We start from the raw sequence: 23,313 nt of genomic DNA, 5'->3' as shown, positions 1-23,313 counted from the left end.
TAATGTTAGTCACTCAGAGTAAAAATAAAAAAATAATTAATTTAAAAAAATCCAATAAATTTTTCCATGCCAAGTTGTATCAATCTAGGATTTAGTCAATTAAGAAACTTTTAACAGTTACTAAAAAAACTACAATGTGACTATGAAATAACAAGTCTATTTTTGTAGCAATGGGCATGTCTGTAAAGAACCCCAGTGCTATATTTATATTAATATAAAATGAAGAAACTCCTGCTGAGAAAAAAGAAGGTTTGAGTTTAGGCCTTGTTGTCTGAACCAGCCAAGGCAGGGACTGAGCCAATTGCCTAGCAGCTAGTCTAAGAATAAGCATTTTGCATTTCCTGCTCTTGGAGACACTCCTTTTTCTGGGAGGAAAGATTTAAAAATGTGGAAATGTTAGTTTGGTTTGCAGGTCTGTTTCCTAATCTAGCTATTTTTACAGTGTCAAGACCTACATTTTATAAAAAAATTCTTATGCTCTTGGATTGTTTTCTCTTATAAACAGTAATTTTCCTCTGCCTATGTTTCAGCTGTTGTATAAGAAGTAACTTTGTGAGCTCCCAAGGTCATTCTTTTAGCATTTCAGCATTGTAAAGCATGAAGTAGGAATAACTTAAGTATTCAGTAGATTGTCAAACCTGTTCCTGTAAAATAAATCTGGGGTTTTTTCAATGTCTTTTTCAGGTTGAAGTGATCCTGAAACAGTATGACGAGCTCTATCTCAAAAACAAAGACATAGACGCGAGGCTATTCCTGAATCACGACGAGACCCTGCAGCCTGCTGTCATAGCCTGGTAATATTTCCATTTACTGCTTTCATGCCATGGTAGAGAATGCAAACTTGTGTTGCTCTCTGCCCCCTCGTGTTATAAGTGAGGATCTCTCCATCCTGTTGACCTACTAGCTTTGTAGTTCAGCTAAGGTATTTCTGGCATCACCACCCTTGCTTTATATCATCACTTAAATAATTAGAGACTGTGACTGCCTAAAATATGACTGAGACTGCGTAAAATGATTGGAAGCTCTGCTCTACTCTTACTGTGTGCAAGGCCCTGTCATCCAGGGAAAGCTGAGGAATCCTGAGGAGGAGGCACATCATGCTAACTGATTAGATGTGCCAGAGGTGATGTTGTGGCTCTGAGCCAGCTGGCACTGAATGGTTTGGGTGGTGGATGCCCCATCCCTGGAAACATTCAAGGTTAGGCTGGACAGGGATCAGAGGACCCCCACTAAGTTGAAAATGTCCTTGGTCATTGAAGGTGAATGGGAGTAGATGACCTTCAAAGGTCCCTTGCAACCCAAAACATTCTATGGTTGTTTGATTTTTTTTTTTTCTCAATCCTACACTTGTATGCTAGAGTTTTCTGACGATTCAACATCTCTATAATTATTGTGAGCTTACCATGTGAGTCTGAGTTTATCTATGCCATGAAAATACACTAATTTAAAATTTGATTAAAATGCAACTAATACCATCTATACATATAAATCAAGCTGTTTGTAAATAGAATTCTAGAAAAGAAAAAAGCTTGGAAGGAAACTTTAGAGGTTATCTAGTCCAACATCCTGCTCAAAGCAGATCTACTTGTGAATTTAAACAACTAGAGTAATTTGCCATCTAGATCTTCTAAAAATCTGTTACATATTTTTCTCTTAAGATTATTATGTCTTTATAGAAAATGTCTTTTGAATGGCATTCGTCTTTATTGAGTTTGTTTTCCATTTCTGTAGCTCACAGTTGGAGAGGACACCACTGAAAAACAATCCAGATGAGGAAATCAATATTATACTTCCACAGACTCCTGTTCGGTATGAGTTTTCTCTTGAATGTGTTCCTTTGTTCAATATTCTAGCTGGAAATATTCATCTTTAGATTAGTCTTTTTTTAATTTTTAAGGAACTGTGGCCTTGGTTTTGTTGTTTTTTTTTTTTCATAAACAATACTGTAGTTCTGATCACTGATACTTTATTTATAGTAGATATAAAGCCCCTAATAGTGCCAAAGATGCTTCCTTAAAGTTCTCAACATTAAGAAAATCCAGGAGTACTAAGTTTCTTGCTAAAAATTTGAAATGTGCTAAACCAACTTTGATCTTGAGGGACAGTCTAGTGGTATTTAGGTTCTCTCGAGCCACACTTGGGCTTTGCTCTGATTTTTCCAAAACCAGTGCTATTTAAGGCAATTCATGTGAAGGCCTATTCACCAATGCTGATTTGGGGCTGTAGTAGCTGTTTTTATGAAACCACAGAAACGTCAGTAGATGGCAGCAGAGGTTTGATCACCAGCTTAGAGTGGAAAGTATTCCTGTCTCTCCCTGATTAAACAAAACCCTGTATAGTATATGCTGAAAGCACCATGCTTATTCCTTTGAATTACCTTACAGTGTTGTATTTCTGAAGCTAGATTCATAGAATCTGTTTTTTAAAGCCCCCTAAAACTGAAGAGAATCTGATTTTATCAGTGGATTTGTATCTGGTCATTTATGTAGAAATTAGTATGTAAAAAGGGTCTAAGTACTAGTTATGAGCATAATAAGAATGGGCTGTACGTTTTAATTTTAGATTTTCCAGTGTCCTTATGCTTTTCTTTATCATTAGGAGAGTTGTGGCAGAAGTTGTTTTTACCAGTACTTTGTAAAAAGTAGATTAAGGAAAAATGCATCTTACTGCTATAGTTGCAATGATTGAACACATTTTTTGTTGGATTTGCACTTACTTGACTGGTGATATGAGCCAAATTGAGGCTAAGTGATACAGAAATTTAAAATAGACAAACACACAAAATTCTACTTAAAACCAAAAACCACAATGAAGAATTTAGGAAGTAGCAATACCATAGAAGAATTAAACTGTTTCTTAGGTGTTAATCCATTCTTTTGGTTATTGAAATGATCACAATCCATGTGTAAATAATAAAATAAATTGCATTGTTAGAATTCATAGTCGTTAGCACAATGCAATAGATTTTTCCCAAACAGTTTATTTGATAACTGGAGTGAGAACTGAAATCATAGGTTTTTTGTGTATGGATTTTCTGTTCAGTTTCTGGAAACTGTCAAGCCAACCTTAATGCTCATTATGCATTTTATTGTGTTTTTCCAGAGCGGCAATGAATAACATTCAGCAACTGATTATGATTTTAAACTCAGCAACTGATAAACCATCAGATACTCTCATCATGTACTTCAATGTAAGTGACTAGGAAGATTATTTGTGTAGGATTCTTGGAATTATCACTCAAGCAAAATATACACCTGTAGATCTGATGCACATGTTTTTGAAAAAGTACATTTATATTGAGTTGGTTTAAATGTAATCACTCATTTTAGAAAGCACTTCTCTCTAACTGTTGTGTACTGGAACCTTTTAAGTGCTTAAGTACTTTAGTTACTGAGCTACGTATTAAAATTCTTTTATGTATGTATTGAATGGAAAAGAAAGGGGATTTAAAAGGGAAACAAAAGAGAAGATGATGTACAGCACTCTTTTAAATACTCCATTTTTATTTATGCTCATGAGAGATATTACAAAGAGAAGCAGAACTTTTAATCATTTAAATGATTGAAATATATTTCAAGTAAAATGTCTTTTCTTTGCCTTTCCTTCCTCTAATTTACTTCCTGTCATTTTTTAGAATTGCACAGTGAACCCTAAGGATAGTATACTGAAAAGAGTGGAAAGTTTTGACCACATCTTCCAAAAGAAATTTGCTGAAGCAGTTGGACAGGGATGGGCTGAAATCGGTTCACAGGTAAGTATTTGGGTTGACTTACTGGCTGTCCACATTCAGTGTAGATGAGTAAAGGTAAAAAGTAACAGTATGCTTTTCAAATTGAGGAAGAACTGTAAAGATAGCCTTTAAGAAATTCCTCTTAATATGTAAGGAGCAATAGGAATTGGGTGGAAATATGTTGGAAGTACTGAAGAATGGAACTTATTTTTTTAGGCAAAATACATTTAGTGAAACATTAGGCTAACTTGGCCTAAAACTGCTAAAGGTGACTCACTTCCTTATAAAGTCAGGAGAGCAGCTGTGCTTTCAACAAGGATTTTGGAAAATAAATCCAACCAAGTTTGTACTCGACAGTCTCCTTCCTGTCTGTCAGCCCTGCTTGTTATCCTGTTAGCTGTGAATCAACGTGAACACAATTCATGTTGTTACACTTGGTTAAATCTTCAGGTGGCTGGGGTAGTCACACACCTTAGTAGCCCTGGAGGCCTCTCCAGTGTTATTAACCAGTGGGACTGGAGACAGTAACTTGTTCATAGTGGCTCTGTCAAAAGCTGGAATGTTCTGGATTGTTAAAACACAAGAATCTGCCTGTTGTATTCTGTCAAAACTTCTTGTAATGTTCCTGAATTTTTCATTCTAACAGAGGTACAAGCTTGGGGTTCGTCTCTATTACAGAGTAATGGAGTCCATGCTGAAGTCGGTAAGTTTTGTACTGCTGTCCTAGTACTGGCAGTACCTCTAGAAATACTAAGAATATTCACAGGTTTGGCCTGATTTATTTATTTCAGGAGGAAGAGCGCCTGTCAGTGCAGAATTTCAGGTACTTGCCCCTAACTTGTTATTGAAGTCTGCCATTTTAAGTCCTGGGACAAGTACTAATAACTTACTTTCTTTTCAGCAAACTTCTGAATGATAACACCTTCCACACGTCTCTTCTGGCATGTGCTGTTGAGGTTGTCATGGCTACATATGGCAGTAAGTTTAAATCTAAAGTCCTTAATAACATTGTTACTTGTTGATAATTATTGCCATCTATTCTAATATATAAAATAGAGTAAATAGCAGAAAAACGGCCCAAACCACAAAAAAGCAACTCACTGAAATGTCTCAGCTAGCAATGATTCAATAAACATGAAAAGGAAAAAACATCAAAAGTGGAAGAATGAAGAATTTGAGATAATTTTAGTCTGTTTTCCCTTCAGGAAATGCTTCACAAAGTGACAGTACCAGTACTGAAACAGGCTTGGCTTTCCCATGGATTCTCAATGTATTTGATTTAAAAGCTTTTGACTTCTACAAGGTGATCGAAAGCTTTATTAGAGCAGAGCCCAGCCTTACACGGGAAATGAGAAAGCATCTAGAACACTGTGAGCATCAAATTATGGAGTCTCTCGCTTGGCAATCTGTAAGTAACACTTCAAAGTAGAATTTGCCCTTGTATAATGTGCTTACATACAAGAAAACGTCACACCCAGCTCTATAGGGTAAGTTGTGGTCTTGCTGACACTCGGTTCTAGAAAAATAAATCAAAAGACCAAAACAGGATTAGTTTTGGCATGTCTTCTAGTTTTAGAAAAAGGAAGCATATTAGAGGAAGAAGTCAAATAGGTCTGCTGATTTACATGATTGTAACCCAGCATCATTTTACTAGTGTGGCGCAAATCATAAGGGTAATACCCTTAACTGTGTTCTGGTACCAAAGTTGGCAATAAGTTCTATGCTTTTATTTGAAAGTTAATTTTTATCCAGTTGCTACTCCTACTTGGCAATAGGGCCTCAGTTCTGGGCATCTGATATGTTTGCTAATAGTACTTAAAATACTGTTTTGCATTGTCCTTTGCATTTCAGTCACTTTGGTATTTTTGGATGCCATTGAAATAAAATGCCGGAAGTTTAGGTTATTTTTTTTAGGCTGTATTTCAGTAAATCAAACATTTGTTTCTTTTCATTGTTCCTTACTTATAAACCAGAAAAAGGCTATTTATGCCACAAAGCAGGAGACTGTGGAGGCTGCTAATTTTGACCAGAGAGACATAAAGCGACCATTTTAGAACCGATCTCATATCTTTTCATTCTGGAGAGGAAGGGGTATTTTAAGAGGCAGACACTATTTTAGGAAACTTGTAAACATGCAAAAGGTAGTTGGGAATTGTAACCTTAAGAGGACAAAAGATGGAGGTACAGATACCTGGGTTTGACTCTATACAAGCAAGAAGTGGCTCCTGCTACCTTCTACAGATCAGCTTGAAGCCAGTGTCCTGGTCAGCAGTACACCATATCCACCTTATCAGGATATTGCCTCCATGCAATGGTGTACAAGGTTTGCAAGTTTCTACCCAATAATTCAAATGAGGCATGCAGGATAATCTAATTCAGACCTGGACTTTCAGACTAGAAAATCCAGAGAGTAATGTTTTCAAAAATTATGGGCATTGTAGACTTTTGTGAAACAAATGATAATGAAATAATCTTGTGCTAATTGATGACATTTTTTTGAGTGCTCTCCTTAAACGTATTTTAGTGTTTTGACTCTCTCTCCTTGAGTTTCTAGATGGACATGTTTGGTACCATTTTGGGGTGGCTGATTTGAGTGGAATAGCGTGGAATAGTTCAGTTGGAGGGGGCCTGCAAAGATCACCTAGTACCAGAGGAGGGTGTGGAGTGGAGCCCAGTGAAGGGGATGAAGAGAAATGTGCATGATGTATTCAGGGGCCCTGCTGCTTCACTCTACATCACCTGGTCTGGGTCTCCCCAGGCTCCAGACAGTGAATGTCTCCTATTGCTGGAGGCTTGATGCCAGAGGCTTTCCCTTAAAAGCTGAGGGCAGCTGTTGCAGCCAGGGCAGGCACCCTAAGATTCTGTGCTGGCTTCCTTTGCCTCCTCTGGCTGCCCACGAGGGGAGGAAGGGCTGTGAGTTGTACATGGCAGAGTGCTCAGGAGAGGAGGAGGAGTAGTGAAGCATTGTCTGTGCCAAAATGTCTTGCTGGGTCTTTGAGTCACTGTAGCAAAGGACCTGAAGCCCCACACAGAAATGTAAAGCCATGAGTCCTCTAGTGCAGAAAATCTACCCCTTCCTCACATCTGAATGTTGTCTGGTTTTGCCTGAAGCGTTTGGCTTTTTAGAAACAGGAGAAAATACATGACTGGCACAGGAGGCTGTTGAGGTATCCCAGAAAGGCTTAGTTGGTGAACAAAAGAATGGTTTATTATATTCTTCTGCAGTTCCTTATCAGGATATTGCCTCCATGCAATGGTGTACAAGGTTTGCAAGTGTCTGCTTCATTAGCAATTCCCTCAAGAATGGGCAGGCAATTAGAGAAGTGTAGTTCATACCAGGAAATACCTCTGAACCTCCACAATCACTTGATAAAGTAGTAGAGAAAAGCCAGATGCCTTCTTACTCCTAAAGAATGTCTCACCATAAGTGGTTCCTTTGGGTTAGTTGTAAACAGTCCAAGATAGATGGAATCTTGAGAAAGTTCAAGTGTCCTCATATGGTTAGAGAATGGTTTTGTGTTTTTTGGTATTTTTTTATTGGTCCTGCACCCTGCCAACCCCCACCTCCAAAAAAGTGTTAAAGAAGAAAAGCATGGAAAGAGCAAAGCTTATGCAAAAAAACCCCCAAAAACACATCTAGCATAGTAAATAAGAACATAAACCCCTGAAAAACATTTATTCAAGAATATTTGCTTAATGCAACTTTGATTTCCCCATTTACTTGCTATTGTTGTGTATTTTTGCTTAGTCCTTGCGTCCTGCACCCTGCTAGGTAGTGTGTTTCATTACAAGGCTTGTGTGCTTCAGTCTTTGCTCATTCTCCTGACTGCTTTAAAAAGTCTCAATGAGTTTAAAAATCTCAATAAGAGATTTAAAAGGTTTGAGCAATTTAACACCAAGTAGCTTGAGTTTTTTGCAGTTTTACTTGTCACAGAGCTTTTGTGAGGAAAAATGCCTTGTATAATTTTTAAAGAAAAAAAGTCTCAAATGCATCTGACCTTTACCTGACTTGGAAAGCTGCATCAAATGAATGTAAAAGATTCTGTTTTTTACTGTTTTCTGAAGATAATATATTGCTCCTTAGCTGCTCATTGTGAATATGTTTATTGCTTTTGCATAGCCAGCTGATTTAGTCATCTGTGCTTTAGGAAGGAAATGAAGCTTTTCTAGGTCATCCTTTCTTTTAACAACAACAACCAAAAAAAGCATAGCTAGACAAAATAAAGGGTGGAAACCAGTTGAAGTTTCTTCCCAATAATTCTTGATTTTAAAAAGGGGCAAGTACATAGTGACTAAATCATGTGAAAAGTACTTCCTTTTTCTTAAATCCTTATTGAACCCTGAAACAAGTCCCATTTAATTACTCAAATATTTACCAGTAAGATTATGATGCTTCCAGATGAAGATTATGTGGAGATAATCTTGGAATATATTAATAATGGTGTATAATTTTTATTTGCAAAATAGAATATTGTACAAGGTATTTCTTTCTTTACTTTAAATCTGTGCTCACTTACAGTATTTTGAGCACTATTTAGATTTCGTAACTTTAAAGGGAACTGAAATCACTTTAGACTCCAAGATGCTGAATAGCCTTTGCTTTATTTTTATAGTACTTAGAGAAATATCATTTAAACCCTTCCATAGTTAAAAATGTTTCCTATGAAAGGGATAGCTTGTTACATGCCAGCCTGAGAGTTCATGCACAGCCTTTTCCATAATTCCATCAATTTGACCTCCCTTGTGGCCAACCAGAAAATGTAACTGTTTTGAATATCTCAAATGAAGGCTATGTGAAAAAAATCTGGACTATCTGAATTTTCCTTAGAGAAATCCCTGTCAACTGCCATGTCTCATCTTTGATTTGTTGCTGTTTGCTGCAGTTTGTTAGGAATAAACAAGGAAGAGCAGGTTTTCAGGCAAGCAAATCAAACACTAAAAATCTGTCACTTTTCAATCTATTTTGAGTGAAATACGTGTGGAGTGTTTTTGGTTTAGTTGTGCCATTCAAAGAAGTAAATGCATGTGGAGTATCTTTGTTGCACCTGAAAAGCAATGCAGCTGTGTTTCCCTGCCTCTCAGCTTCCATTCTGTTCACAAGCTCTGAATGGGTGCAAGGTGCTATGTTTTTCATGCTGCAGGTTAGAGAATATGCTCCTTGCAAGTGCCCTTCCACACGTACAGTGTTGGGGTAGAGAAAGGGTCCTGTTCTTCTGCACTGGAGCTGCAGGCCAACCACAGCCTTGTCTGAAGGTAAAGCAAGTTGGAGACAGAAGCACTCCACACTTTCCTGGTTAGCTCTACAGGCCACAGTGCTGTTAACCTGTTAGCTCATCCACGGGGTATTTCTTTTCGGACTAGTGTTTTAAAAGGTTGTGTGGTAGCTCTTGATGTTAACGAGTGAGGGTCAGCTGCATCACCACCTGCAACCATCCAACAGCTCAGAACATAATGTGAAGGTTCACTGTCGCAGACTAAAGGGAATTCATTCACAGCCTGCTTTGGTCTGGTAATTTCAGCTGTGGTTTTCACATTTGTTTTTGTGTGAAGAACTAACAGATGTGAAACTGAAGTGTAGTGCACTACACTGCAGCTGTTGACACTGTAGTCTTCTTTGGTTGTATTATTTTTTAATATGTGCTGGTCGAATTAGTGTTTTTATTTTTCTAAGGAGAGAAGAACACCAGTATTGATGTATGCTATGATTTGGAGTTGTAGTATGTTTTGGAGCTTTAATGACTGAGGCAAGATAAAGATGGCTTCATGAAATGACTTCCCGTAATGATTAAAATATGAGTAGAAGTAGACGAGAGTGCTTTGCTTTATTTATAAATTCTTTCATGTAGCATTGCCTAAACTGTGCTCCATACTGTTTCTCCTTTTTTAGCTTCTTCTTTTCTGTGGTTTCTATTGTCAATTCAACATTTGCAATGAAATCTACAGTATGGTTTTATCACGCAACGTTGATTTAACATAACTCAATGTTTGCAATACGTATTTGTCAACTAACTGTGTAGTCAGTGTTTATACTTAAATACCTCATCCCACACCAAAGACTTCTGTTGGTTTTAAATTATGCAGCTCACTGCAGCAGAAGTGCCTTCATGCTCAAAACCACATATTCCCAAAGAATATATTATTGCATTAATATGACAAACTCGCTGAGCTGGAATAACAGCAGACCTACTTTGATCATGCATTAAGGGAAAAAAAATTAAATAATATGCTTAAGATTTGCATAAAAAGTGTTAGACAAATGCAGGGTACAGCTATGAGCAGTTACAGGTCAGCAAGTGATCCTTAGTACTTTGGAATAGTACAGGCTTAGCTATGCAGCCTCCTGGTCTTTGGTTGTACAAGGATGCAGTTATTGTGGAGTTCACTGTTCTTGAGTGCTTAGTGCCTGTTTCCTTGAATGTCCAATTTCAAATTAGGTTACTGTGCTTCTTGTAAGGAGGGATTGAGCATCTAGAAAGGATAGTTATATATTTTTTTGTGGTTTGTATTCTCAGTAGAGATTTCTCTTAGATGTGTCTGAAGGTAGGTGTCTGCATGCAGTTAAAAATCATCTTTGGTTTTGACATCTTAAGTGATTCCTTTTAAATCAGGAAGAAGTAGGAATAGCCACACTGTTAACATTTGATACATTAGATTACTGGACAAGTCATTCACTGGTGTTTTAAAAGAATGAATCTAAAATCTTTTTGATAGACAGCCAAGTAAGGCCAGGCAGCAAGGGCTGGATTTTTGGGGCTGAGTTTGTCCTACTGGCCTCAAAGGAACAATAGTTTGGGCTTAAGTATTTCCCTGCAGTCATTGGCGTGTTTCCTTGGTAACATGTTCCCTGGCCTGTTCTGGCATTTGTCAGCTCTCCTCTGGACAATGCCTAGGCAAGATTTGGGGCATGATGCAGCTCAGGGGCTATTTTCAGCTGCTGGTACGGATTAGCAGTGGAGAATGTGTAGTTACACGGGTGCAAGCTGTGCTTTGCCACTTGCCCTTGAGGCCTCAGGACAGGCTGTGGCTCGCTGTGTTAACCCACCCCAGATGTAGTCGTGGGTTCAACCACGAGTGACTCCAGTGCCGGCAAATGAGTCACGCGTTCCTGTGCTCTCTTCCCTCTGGGCTGCGGGACTTGTGCACTTTCTGCACAGCTGCTGGCTCCTCTTGGGAAAGCTAGTCTGTGTCAGGCATACTCCTTTCGTGCCTGCTAAATTTTGCCTTTCCTCAGGTATAGGAATACCTAATTTGTGAATGGGGGACAGCCTTAGGCACAAAAAAAGCACTGAGCATGTCCAGAATGACAACATCTGCAAGCATGCTCACTAGCAGGATGCAATCTACCGAGGGAGCTTCACTGGTGTAGACAGGCACCTCAGGAATTGCAGGATTCAGATTGCTCATGCAGACACCACTCATGTCTTGTGGGTTTCTGGATTTTAGGCACCTAGTATCTTGTCTCACCTTGGAAGTTGCAATGGGCAACTTATATTTGTAATATGGAGTTTTCTAGGGGATTTTTTTGCAAGGGACAAAACACGCTAAGGGTTGCCAAAGGATGGTTTGTCATGTGCTCACCACACTCCTTTTGACTAAGTTACATTAGGAGTATGCAGCTTTAACCTTCAACAAGGAACTGAGAACATATTTGAGGTTTTCTGTCTGTACATACTAAATATATTTCTGCTTGCATCATGAGTGTGTTCCAGAAGCACACAGTTGTGGAGTGGGAGAGGTCACGACCACCACTGTTGCTTGGCGTGATAACGATAAAGGCTCATATGATTCTGCTGCATGTGCTTTAATTTTTTTTTAAAGTTACGGCATTTTAGTTGTCACCACCATAGCTGGAAAACTTTCTGTGATTTTGCGTTTATCATACAGGGCACATTTTTAGGAGTCTGTAAGATAATTACTTTTTCAGTATTTGTGAAAATATCACATAGTGTGATAGAAATATATGACTATATTTATGTTTATATGCTTTTTTATTTTGGCTATATATATATATATATACACACACATGCTCTTTAATAAATGCTTAAGTAAAATATGTAAGAGTGCTTATTCCATGCTTTTGTAGTACTCCTGTTGAGTTTCCTTTAATGAAAACCATGCTGTGCTTTTTCAGGGTTAAAACTTTTATCTGCCTTAACAGCTGAAGGCAAATTGAAAAACCAGGAAGAATAGTGAGTTATAGTCTTCACTGTCTCTCCCATCACTTTGAACATCTTCCCTGCCACTCCTATTTATCGTGGAGATGACTCAAGCTGTTATTCATGGTTGGGTGTTACCATTTGAGCAAATCCTCCAGGCTACTGGAATAGAAGCCATAACATTTAAAGCTGAGGTCCTGTGTTTCCTGCTTTTGTCTGTGTTGACAGTGTGTTCACTTCTTGGTAGGCACTCACAAAGTGTACAAAGCACTCACTAGGACTGGAGGATTTTGGTTATGTTTGCAGTGTTAACAGGTTTATCTGTTGCAGGTATATCAAGTCAGCCCAACCCTTAAGATGCTCTTGCTTCAAGTACAAACACGACCTAAGGGATTACCTAAGACACGGCAACTATGCAGAGTTTTCATTCTGTGACATTTAGATGTCATTCTTGATTAAGAATTTTAAGCTTTTTCCTATTGTATCTACTGCTTTAACGTATAGAGTTTCTCTAATTAGGGGGATATAAATCCTACTTCTATAACTTAGATATTTAGGTATCCACTGTACTTGAGACAGAGCTGTACTTCCAGGAAGCAGTTTATTCTATTTATTTTAAATAGGTGTTTTACCATGGGATTATTCATTTTCCACTGTCATGTGTCTCAATGACAAACCTAAGCTAGATCTGTAGTGTTCCTCTGTTAATGTTAGTAGGATCAAATCATATGATTAATTCTACTTTTCATAACTGTGTTTCCCCGTTCCTTAAAGCATGAAAGGGAGATTAGCAAAAGGCAGTTGTGTAATTATGCCTGGGTTTGCTTTCAGTGGCTGCTTGTGCTGTGTATCTTGCCTGTAGTCCCTGTTGTGTTTTCACATGGAGGTCATGTACCCAGGCTGTGTCAGGATCTCTCTGGTTATAGATTTACAGCTGTGACAGGGGGCTGGGATTTATCGGCTGTGCTCAGTGGACCTGCCAGCTCTGTTGGTGCATCATAAAGATATCTTTCTTGTCTGTACCCTAGTACCAAGTACAGATTGAGTCACAAAAATCAGTCTGCATTAACATGATAGACTTTAGTCTGTTTTTCTCTAAGGTTGTCTTATTATAAATAACAAGGAATAGCGAAATAGTTTTCTAGGAATCTGTGCTCTTCAAGCTGATGGGGTTTTAAATTTTATTTTTTAAGATTGTTCGGAGTTTTGATGGTCATATCACAGCTGTAGGAATTTGATTTTAGTCCTGCTATATTTCTAGGTGATTTGAACTTCAGCTTTTCATCCTGCAATGCTGCTATATCTGCATTGTAAATACTTTGTAGGAATGTTTAAAGATTGCCCATGAGGGAAAAATATATTAGAATTCAAGGAGGTATCCTGGCAGTTCTTCAGTTGTGTAAAATCTTGCAGAATTGCGGAAAATTTGATTTGACTGTCTCCTTAAATACAAAAGTAAATAAAGCTTGGGTTAAGTTCTGTTACTGTATCCCTGTTGCTCCTTCCTTGGATGGGACTGTGCTCTCCAACTCTGTAGTTTTATAAATCTATGTAGTGAAACTGGTAAAATTAATAGAATGAAGTTTTGGTTTGGATTTTGGGGTGGTGTTGTTAGTCAGTTGATTTTGGTTTTGTTTTGGTTTGGCTTATTTTATCTGAGCCAAGGCCCTGAGGAACTGTCACAACCTTTTATTATTCTTTCTTTCCTTATTGCTCTGTCTTTGACTCACTCTCTTGGTAACTTTTCTATGGAAGATAAAATTAGTTTTTGTTAAGAAGCAAAGTGGGTGCCAAACAAACTTTCTAATGGGGAGTTTTGGGTTTTTTTTTTTCTCAGCTGTGTGTTCAATTTTCAGGCTCTTAAGATGATACTAGTATCTTGTTAAACTGTCAAATTATATGTTATTGGAAGATGTTTTTGTTTCTTTTCTTGCTGCACTTTATTTAAGTTACTGCATGCATAAATGCATAGGGTTTGACATTCTTTTTTGAAGGCCAAATAAGCGCTTTTGTGCCTGCTTTTATACTGTATACAGTATTTCAGTTATGTGTTAGTATCACTATCTTACTGTAACTTTCCAGTAATAAAAAGCCCTGTGGGGGATGTGGATGCCCCTGTTCACAGCTGTTGATCAGGCATAGTGTTCACCATCCTCCAGAAAGGTAATCCTTCTACTTTTGGTGGAAGCTTTTCCTTTGGGTTGGGCTTGCCTGTCAGAAGGGGTAGGTGCAGGCTGATAGGTGCCCGTGGCACAGCTGAGTGTGGAGCCTCTGCAGCTGCATCCCTGATGTTCTCCTGAGCCCCTGAGCAGGGGCTGGAGGCTCACCCAGACTCTGCCTGGTCTGAGCTCGGCTTGGGTACGTCCCTGGACTGCCAGTGCCCTGTGCTTTCCCTCTGGGAGTCACCCTGCCCACAGCAGAGCTTGTGCTTGGCACGCTCTCTGTGTGCCTGTTGTACCTTCCAGCAGCTGGGAGGAACTCACAGATCTTATCTGGACAGCAGTCGGGATTGATTTTTTTTTTTTTTTAATTTTGCATTTGCTACCCAGGGGAGTGTATGAAATACAATAACATGCAGTACATGTGGTAAACTTACTTTCATATGTGAAAAGTGTGAAGTAACTTCAGTAGAGTGTGAAATAACTTCAGTAGATCAACAGTTTTCAGATTTGACTTCATTAATGAAACATATTTTTGTTAGGCTGAAAAGATAGATATTTTGGTACTTGCTTCACCATCGGTATTCTCATTTTTGTCCATGTTTTGCTATGTACTTGATAAACCTTTCCAATTGACTTCCTTTTATAAAGCAGCAGTATTTGCAGAATTCATCTGAAAAGCAGCATTAACCTAGCCACAGTTTGTTTTCATGTGGAATAGACTTAATATTATTCCCAAAATGGTTGCATTAATCTTGGGTGCCTCCTGTTGCTAGCATTGTTATTTAAGAATTTTGTTCTTTAAGGCAAGAATTCACTGTTTAAAAAAGATAGAGTTAGGGGAAATACGAAAGCTATGTGTGTGCAAAAATATTCCTTTTATCCCATCATAAAAGAGTTAGAACATCTTTCTAGAGGCCTTCCTTTGTCATTGCTTCTGGTTTGATTCTCAAGTTTAATCTAATAGAAATTTTACCCCTTCTTATTGCTGGACAGCTTTAAGTTCTGATAGAGCTAGAGTGGGCAGACTGCTTCTTAAGTAGAAAAAAAGTATTTAAAATCTAAATTCTCAGCTCTGGAATTTTTAGTTTTCCAACAATGTGGTAGGTTTTATAAAAGACCAGAAAATGCATGAAGGGTTCTTTTTTGTTTATTTTAATTTTGTGGTAAATTCAGTTTTCTTACAGGAAGAGCTGGGCTTGCTTTATAAGCAGCAACGTGACAGGAACTAGATGGAGGAGATGTGATAAGTATGAAAGGCTTCAGCATCAAACCAGAATTGTCAAAGCAAATCTTCTCCATCCAGCTTCTAGCAGAAGTATTAGACTGTGCAAGTGTGGCTTTCTGAATTTGGCTCATCTTAAATGAGCCCTATTGAGTATGTTCTGTAAATGTGCGAATGCAGTGATAGTTGTGTTTACACAGCGTTTTCAATATTCTGGGAACTGGATAACAAATGCAGCCCAGGTATTTCTGTCTTCTAGATTTAGAATCATTCTGATTTGCATTTTCCCTTAGCTTTTGAAATTTATCCTCTTTCATTTTGTCAATGATGCTCAAATGCCAGAAACCCTGAGGTCTGAATGATAATAGTCTAGCAAAAAAGGGAACTTGTCAGGATTCACAGGTCTGCATAGATGCAAGAACCTTGTAATATTACTGCTGGAAAAGTATGAACAAATTGCTTTTCTTTGATAAAACTTCTAGAAAATAACTTGAAAGAATAAATAAGGCTAGATACTACTGTGCTCAGGTGGGATTTTCAAAATTACCTATCTCAAAGTGAACATCATTGGGTTCTCTGATTTTAGCTGAGTTCTTGGTGTAATCCTAGAAATCTTGTCATTGGTTATGATGGTGCTTGAAATTGCTAGTGAAAATCACTTTCTCATTTTTGAGAGATGGTGGAAGGTTGTCTGATCAAGTTATATGGGAAGATTGTATGACAGTCTAGTGCTCCCTGCCTCTTTCCAGAGAAACTAGAGGGACACTAATGAAACTACTGGATTTGAAACAAAAGGATGTTTGGGTTTCTTAGTTTTGTTCCCCCCATGCACTCACACAGTGAAAGTTTTACTGAAATGAAAATGTGAATGTTAAAAACATTACACATGTTTACAGGAAGACAGAGCAAGCTCAGAGAAAAAAAATTTTTGCTGAACACACAATTATATCTGACCCAGAAAGTCCTAAGATGTGACTGATGAAGTGAGACAGTACTTGAGAAAGTCTTGTGTGCTTCTCCTACTGTTATCTTGTTCCCCAGGCATCCAGCCTTGTCTGCCGTTGGAGTCAGGATTGTAGATTAGCTGCATGTTTGGGGTGTGATCAGTACAGCCATTCTTATCTCTTACCTGGTCTCAAGAGCTGTTTTTCAATATTTGCATTTCTGTGACTGAGGTTACTTTCTTAAGAAACAAAAGCTTGGAGGTTGATTCCAGTTAAGGATTCCATACCTGCCTGAAGTAATTTCTATAGGGATTTTTTTACATGCTTTTAGATGAAAAATATGAAGACATATTTGACTAGGCATTGGTATTTCTTTGAATGTCAAAGACTTGTATATTGAAGTGAAAAAGATTTACTGAAATTCTTGCAAAATGCCACAAATTTAAACTTCAAGCTGAATAGCAAAAGTATAAAAACAGGACGTCTTTTGAATTAATGACATGCTCAGGTAAATCTGAGGTGTTTATAGTAAATTTTTATTTCTTGTCTTGTAAAACTGCTGGTTAATTGACTAGTTACCAGTATCTACATGCCTTGATTTGTATCAAAAATGTGCTTGGAAGCAATTAAATTTGCCCTGCTTTTATTTTTATAGGAAGTGTGTATTTTCTGCACTCTTGTAGTTGAAGAAACCACACTACAAAGAACAAGTTTTAAAGTTTTGATCCTAAAACTGAACTCCTAGCTATCCCTGGGTCGGTATATGAGTAAAAATAATGCACTTTTAGGAAGTACTGGTTGCAACACATTCAGATCCTCAGGAGCTCTGACAATGTAACCCTTTTTTTATTTGGAATGTCTTGGCATGACGTTGGAATGTAACTTCTCATCTAGATTTTACATTTAAATTTTGTCATAAGACCTTAACCAGAAAGATAAAGAATTGGTATCAAAGTAAAGAGCAGAAAGAGGGGAGTGCATCTGCTGAGGAATGTACCTGAAAGCATTGCTCCATCCACAGCTCTCCAGGATAATCTTGTTGCAGAACCAGAAAAGGCAGAGAGAACCTCATCCAGTCCTGAATAGTTGGTACCCTGTCTTTATATCAGCTTGTTGTGCGAGGTACTGTTTTACTCTCCTTCTTCTGAATCAGTCAGATCAGGAATTTTTCAACTAATGGTCTGATCCTCAGCATTACAGATTGTACTTTTTGACTGTTGGTTTTTTTCATTAGGGTATCTGTTGTGGGGTTTTTGTTTTGTGGTTTTGTTTTTTTTTTTCCTGTGGAAGTGTGAAAATGTTTAATAATAAAAAATAGAAAGTTTCCTCAAATGGCTTGTGGATACTGAGCTATTAACTGATGAGAAAGCTATTGTACTCTGTACTGTGCTCTTTCAAAAAATAGAAGCTGCTGCCCTGGAGAGTGCAAAGCAGAGAGCTACTGTGTGTTTCTCCAGACTACTTGAGATAGTACACCAAGGGAACTTTGGTTTAAAGGGGAGCATTCATATATGTGGCTTTGTCTGCTTGTTCTGCTTTTAAGTCAGTGATGGGTTTCTATTTTTCCCCGCAGTTTTGTAATCTCAGAAAGAGTAGGTTCTGTTTAGCAGGGTGAAGCTCTGGGTGCTCCCTGCTGTAGGGCAGTTTCTGAACAAGTTGTCACTCAGTTGAGTAATCTTGACAATCTTGAGGGTGTAGGACCCTGGAAACAAAGCCCAGCAGTGACATTAGGGGCTTCTGGCTCAGGTTGCTTGGAGGGAGTCTAATATTAAGCACACCCCTTAGAGAAGGAGAGAGGCATTGAGACTTTAGAGATGTGTATCTGGTTTTTGGACTTTGGATTTGTCAGTGGCATATGGAAAACAGAGAATTTCTACTCATTTACCCTACTCAAAAACAAGGGTTTTGTGCATTTTTTTAAAGTTGTCTATGATTCAGAAGAGTTTAGGATTCCCAACAAAGATCATTGCTTATTTCAGGTGTTATGAAGACATTTATATCTATGCTATCTTTGTAGCTTAAGCCCATACTATTTGAATTTTCCATTCATAAATTATGTAGCTAGAGATTGAAAATGCTTTTTTTTTAATTTTCAATTTTTGAAATTGAAATTTAAAATTCAATCAACACTAGTTCCTACCAGTTATTGGGTAACTCGGTTTCCCAGTAGTAGGAGGCAATGTATGGTTGATTTATAATAATTAAACAGAAGCTTTGCATAGGGAAATAATTTCATCCAGATAACAAGGTATCATATAGTTTGATGGCTCAATATGCATTTTTAACAACACTGATTCACTCCTTAGTATACAGCCCTGGTGTAAAAATGTCTCAGTGCTGTATGTGTGTTGCAAGTGACTGCCCTAAATCTTAAGTGCAATTTTTCTAGACTCAGTTCCTATTCTTGACTCCATTGTTTTTGGGGAGGAAAAAGCAACACTTATTTTACCTTTTCAATTTTGTTTTATTTTACAGTGATGTTAAATTAATCCTGAGGAAAATGTACACAGTGTTTTAATAGCTGGGAAACATATATAGCAGGATGTTTTAAAGCAGTTTTGTCTATGTATTTCTGTTTATAACAGTAATATATGTAGATTCCTCCTTTTACATGGTGCTGACTGTTCGAAGTGTCTTGATTAATTTTGCCAGCATCTAGACCCAAGTACTTTATTTTTATATTTTTAAACTTTAAAATAAAATAGCATTTGAAGTTTTAAATGCTCATGTTATAGTTATTTCTGGGACACAAAAATTGAGAGGAATTAAATTAATCCATTTTGAATTTTTGAATTTTTTTATGGGACACCAAGTAATTTCCTGGAAGAAATAATCAGCTTGGTGCACATGTTTATTTCTAGTTAGAAAAGGTCTTGTTTTTCTAAGAAACTGTACTTTGACATCAAATTAACTTACTCAGAGTATGTTATTTTCCTCAAAAGTCATGCTGAGTTTAAGAACTGAACTCCTCACAAGACTTTAATAAAGTGGTACTGTACCTAAAGCATTAACTTCAGTCATCACAAGTTACTTTGTTTTAGTCACACAGGCTTCTGAGAGAGGTGAGAAGAAAAACCAGTTTGTCTGAGACATTTCCAAATGCTCTAAACTACCAGAAGACTTAATTGCTTTATGGGGGCCAGGCTTGTAGAGAGAGCGTGTATTTTTATCAGATAAACCTGGGAGGAACAAAGATTCTTGTAACTCGCTGATTGAAGCCTCCTGTGAACATGATGGTCCCTAAGAAGGAAGGTGCAGGGAAAAAGACAGTAGGGGAGGAATAAGAGAGACAAGAGGAAACTGGAGAAGACACAGTACCTGAAGTGATATGACAGTATGGGGCAACTTTCCTGCAGTGTAGAGCAGGTAGCTTCACCCCCATCCTCAGTAACTTGGAAACTGATATTGTTACTGAACTGAGCAACTGTTTTAACTTCAGGAAGGAAAAACAATCTACTGTGTTTGACTTGACAAACAGTCTTTGGACTTTGGTTAACCTCTAAACCCAAAAGTTCATTTCTAACATATAATCTCTCAGAACAGACCTTTGACATAGATTTTTAAAATATTTTTATGTGTGCTATTAAGCTTAACACTTTTACAGCCTTATAATAAACTTTTCAGATGTGAAGAAAGCACAGCCTTTACACGTAAGAATATATGTCCGCAGCTGAAGAAATGTACAGGCTTCTAATTCCAGTTTTGCCCCAACAGTCTTTTAATATAGTTTATATTGTAGAGTCACTGTCAAATATTTTCATTTTTATGGTCTGAAGGCTGTGTTGAATGAAGCTTTCTGAAACTGGCCTTTCAGAGAATCTGACATCCCGCGGTCTGGTGGACCGGTTCTTTTTTATGGAATTTTGAATGGTATCTGATGTGAAGTAATAGACAATGGGGTCAAAGCAGCAGTTTGAAACAGCGATGCACAGAGTGATGGGGTACATAGTCCTGACTGCGGCCACCACCGAGCAATTGACCCAGGTCTGTGTTCTCATAAGGGAGTAAAGTATTAAGGTAATGTTGTAAGGCACAAAGCAGAAGCAGAATATCACCAAATGGACAAATATCATCTTGAGTACCTTTTTCTTGCTTACTTTATTCCGGCTTAACGTGAGCGGTTTATTCAAAGTCCGTAGGACCATGGTGGAGCAGGTCACGTTCAGGATGAGTGGGATAAAGAACCCAACGGTTTCGATGAAGATAACAATCCGGGATAAGTAGGTTTTCCATGTGTCCTCTGAAAAGTTTTCAAAGCATGTCCTTTGCTCCGTATTGTTCCGGCGGTTTGTGGACTGGAAAAAGCTTGCTGGTGTGCTGCCTGCTAGCACGGTTATCCACACTGCAACACAGACAATCTTTGCATTCCTTTTGGTCCGGAGGGTCTTGGATCGGAAGGGGTGTACTATAGCTAAAAAGCGATCCACGCTGATGCAAGTCAGAAACAAAATGCTCCCATACATATTTGTGTAAAAGAGGGTGACAGAAATCTTGCAGAGAATGTCTCCAAATGGCCAGTTTCTGGTTACAAAGTAATAAATCCTGAAGGGTAATGTAAACACGAAAAGCAGATCCGATATGGCCAAATTAAGCATGTAAGTTGTAGTCTCATTTCGCACTTTTAAAGTACAAGTGAAAATGTAGATTGCTACACAGTTTGCTATGAGGCCAAGAACAAACACCATGCTAAAGATACACCCATACAAAGTATATTTAAAGGAGTCCTCAGTGGAACAATTAGAGCTTACCATTATAATGGTATGTTCAAAATTCCTGTGATTTGGCGTTTTCTCTGGTGTCTTTATTGCAACTTTTTTGAAATTCCAGAGGAATTGCAGGTCAGATGTATTTGAATGGTGTGCTTAGGCAAGTTTGTTATGCTGTGGAGCTTCAGGGAAGGAAGGTGAGCTCTCTGGCAGGGAAGTACATCTCCAGCAGAAATCATCAGGAAGTCTCTCTTCTCTGCTGAGTGCTATTTGTAGTCACATAGCCAGTCTGCAAAAGTCAGAAAATGCATAGTTTCTGGCAGATGAGGTCACCCCAAAGCTTGCTTAGTTCCATTTCCCGCCTCAATTCAATGAATCCATTGTAGGACTTTCTGCCTTACTCTTGGCTGCAGACTGTGACAGTGAAGCCTTGTCCATCCGAATTTACTGGGAGCGTGTGCTTTAGGGAACGATTTCCCGGACGCTGCGAAGTGTCGGCACTTGCATTTCCCCCTCTCCCTTCTCTCTGTACAACAAGTCTGTCGGCTCGCTGGCTGGCCCCATGGGGCGGGAAGCAGAAGCAGAAGGGAGCTGCTTGCCAGGGCAGAAACCGAATTCCAGAGCGTGTTTGTTCCTGCAGCCCACAGCCCTCGGCAGCTCTTGCCAGCCCAGCTCCTTCTGGAGAGCAGAGCAGAGCTCCCAGGCAATTTGTAGCGTGACATCACAGGAAGAAGAGGCCAGGCACGGAAGAATGGTTTCAGTTTGGTTTGTTTGCCTTCCCCTGTCTCTGCTGTACCTTGCAGATGTAGCTCGTAGAGCGCTGCAGCTGCCGCTTAACTCTTTCTGTGCTCCCTGAGCTGTCCTTTGTCAACGTTGCTGGGGTCTGGAAACCTTTCTCTTCAGTTATGACCAGACTTTGCATTGTCTAAATAACTCATGCCCTTTAGTTCCTGTTTTTCTTTGGCGATAGTAGTAATTGTGGGATTTTATATAGGATTGAAGTAACATTGTGCCTTTTGTTAATAGCTTTGCTGGTAATAGAGAACACACTAATCACCAAGAATCAGCTGGCTAGTTATCTACATTCTCCCAATACATTAGTACAAACCTCAAGGGGGACAAAGTAATATTGATAGATAATTAAATAATTGCACCAAACAATTACTGAGGAAAAAAAGGATTGCTCTTGGATATTCACAGGACTGAGATGTGTTGCAGTGGGAGGCAAGATTCTTTTATAACTTATTCTATATTAGAAGGCACACCCCAAGCTTTATTTCTAACCAGAGAAGTGATTCTTTTTTAAAAAAAAAATTACTCCTGTGGTTTTTTGAATTGTTGTGAGGCAGAAAGCATTTTCTTGAATATATAAGCACAGAAATAATACAACAAAATGGTTATAGTGTACTGTGCAGTTGGGTCTGGTAATTTCAACAGGGACAGTTACCACATTTGCACAAAATACTCCCATTAGTCACTGATAATTGAAACAAAAACATGTTGTAACTAATTACATTGTTAAGTAAATATTAATAAAAAGCAGCTCTTACTGCCTTTAGGGGCAGATATGAGATAAATCTCAGTTTAGACAGACTCATTTATTAAATAGCAACTTGGATAGACTCACTTCTGGCATCAAACCCAGTCTATTTCTAAGTCTTAGAATAACAAATCTCTTCATATCTGGCTGGGTGGCATGGTTCTTTTGAGCTGTATTTTAATCAGCTGCACCTAAGCAAGGCTCTGGGCAAAACCTTTCTAGTCTGCTGTGAAAGAGAGCGCTTCACAGGATTTTGGCACAGTTTCTTAACATAGGGTATATCAGAGAAAATTCAGAAACATTCAAAAGTAGGTCTTGCCTATTTTATTTCAAGTTTTCTTTATAATCTTCTGCGAAACATTTTCACCTTGATTTTGAGGTGAAATCAAGCAGTTTAATTTCAGTAGGTTATAACCACAAGAAACCTTTTTGACTATTGAAATTCATGCTTAAATGTAAAGCATAGTGCATCTTGGATTTCTAAGTCAGTCGGAAATGAAAAGGTGAGCTTGGCACAGCCTGTTATGTCCGAATTAACATGTACCTTAGCATAAAGGTTTTCCTGGGTTTTCTCACAAAAGCAGTCATCACACGCTGAATTTTTAGCTTCTGTTCCTGGCAACTTTGCATGGTAAAAGAAGGGTTTTCCTGCAAATCTTCTGCCTCAGGTCACAGGAGCTCTGCTCTCAGTTTTACTGCTCCAACCTTGCTTGCACAGGAAAACTCTGTGGGGCAGGCTCAGTTACTTGGACAAAAATCCCTGCAGTACAGAGATTTGATGTCACGGGTCAAAGCCTCAAGCAATAATTCACATTTAGAGAGAGAGATTAATGGCAATGAGTGTGTATCTCAC

At 38.3% G+C, this 23,313-nt stretch overlaps 2 protein-coding genes across 2 annotated transcripts in view; one reads left to right on the top strand and one right to left on the bottom strand.

The window, feature by feature from the left end:
- The window catches only part of RB1 (RB transcriptional corepressor 1), a 70,905-nt gene that overhangs the window by 21,894 nt on the left and 25,698 nt on the right, over nucleotides 1-23,313 (top strand). The window contains exons 10-17 of the mRNA XM_066313281.1: nucleotides 685-794; nucleotides 1,732-1,809; nucleotides 3,103-3,190; nucleotides 3,635-3,751; nucleotides 4,377-4,433; nucleotides 4,522-4,553; nucleotides 4,632-4,708; nucleotides 4,936-5,138. Coding sequence (XP_066169378.1) covers nucleotides 685-794; nucleotides 1,732-1,809; nucleotides 3,103-3,190; nucleotides 3,635-3,751; nucleotides 4,377-4,433; nucleotides 4,522-4,553; nucleotides 4,632-4,708; nucleotides 4,936-5,138 — 762 coding nt within the window. The remainder of the gene's footprint in view (nucleotides 1-684; nucleotides 795-1,731; nucleotides 1,810-3,102; nucleotides 3,191-3,634; nucleotides 3,752-4,376; nucleotides 4,434-4,521; nucleotides 4,554-4,631; nucleotides 4,709-4,935; nucleotides 5,139-23,313) is intronic.
- Nucleotides 19,603-21,684, bottom strand: LPAR6 (lysophosphatidic acid receptor 6). Its single transcript, XM_066313280.1, has 2 exons — nucleotides 21,322-21,684; nucleotides 19,603-21,209 (listed from the first exon to the last, which is right to left on the bottom strand). The coding sequence occupies exon 2, from the start codon at nucleotides 20,963-20,965 to the stop codon at nucleotides 19,943-19,945; it is 1,023 nt and encodes a 340-aa protein (XP_066169377.1). The 5' UTR covers nucleotides 20,966-21,209; nucleotides 21,322-21,684; the 3' UTR covers nucleotides 19,603-19,942.

Source organism: Sylvia atricapilla, chromosome 2 (assembly GCF_009819655.1).
Source record: "Sylvia atricapilla isolate bSylAtr1 chromosome 2, bSylAtr1.pri, whole genome shotgun sequence".
NCBI classification, from domain to species: domain Eukaryota; kingdom Metazoa; phylum Chordata; class Aves; order Passeriformes; family Sylviidae; genus Sylvia; species Sylvia atricapilla.
This window is presented reverse-complemented; position numbering and strand designations above follow the sequence as displayed.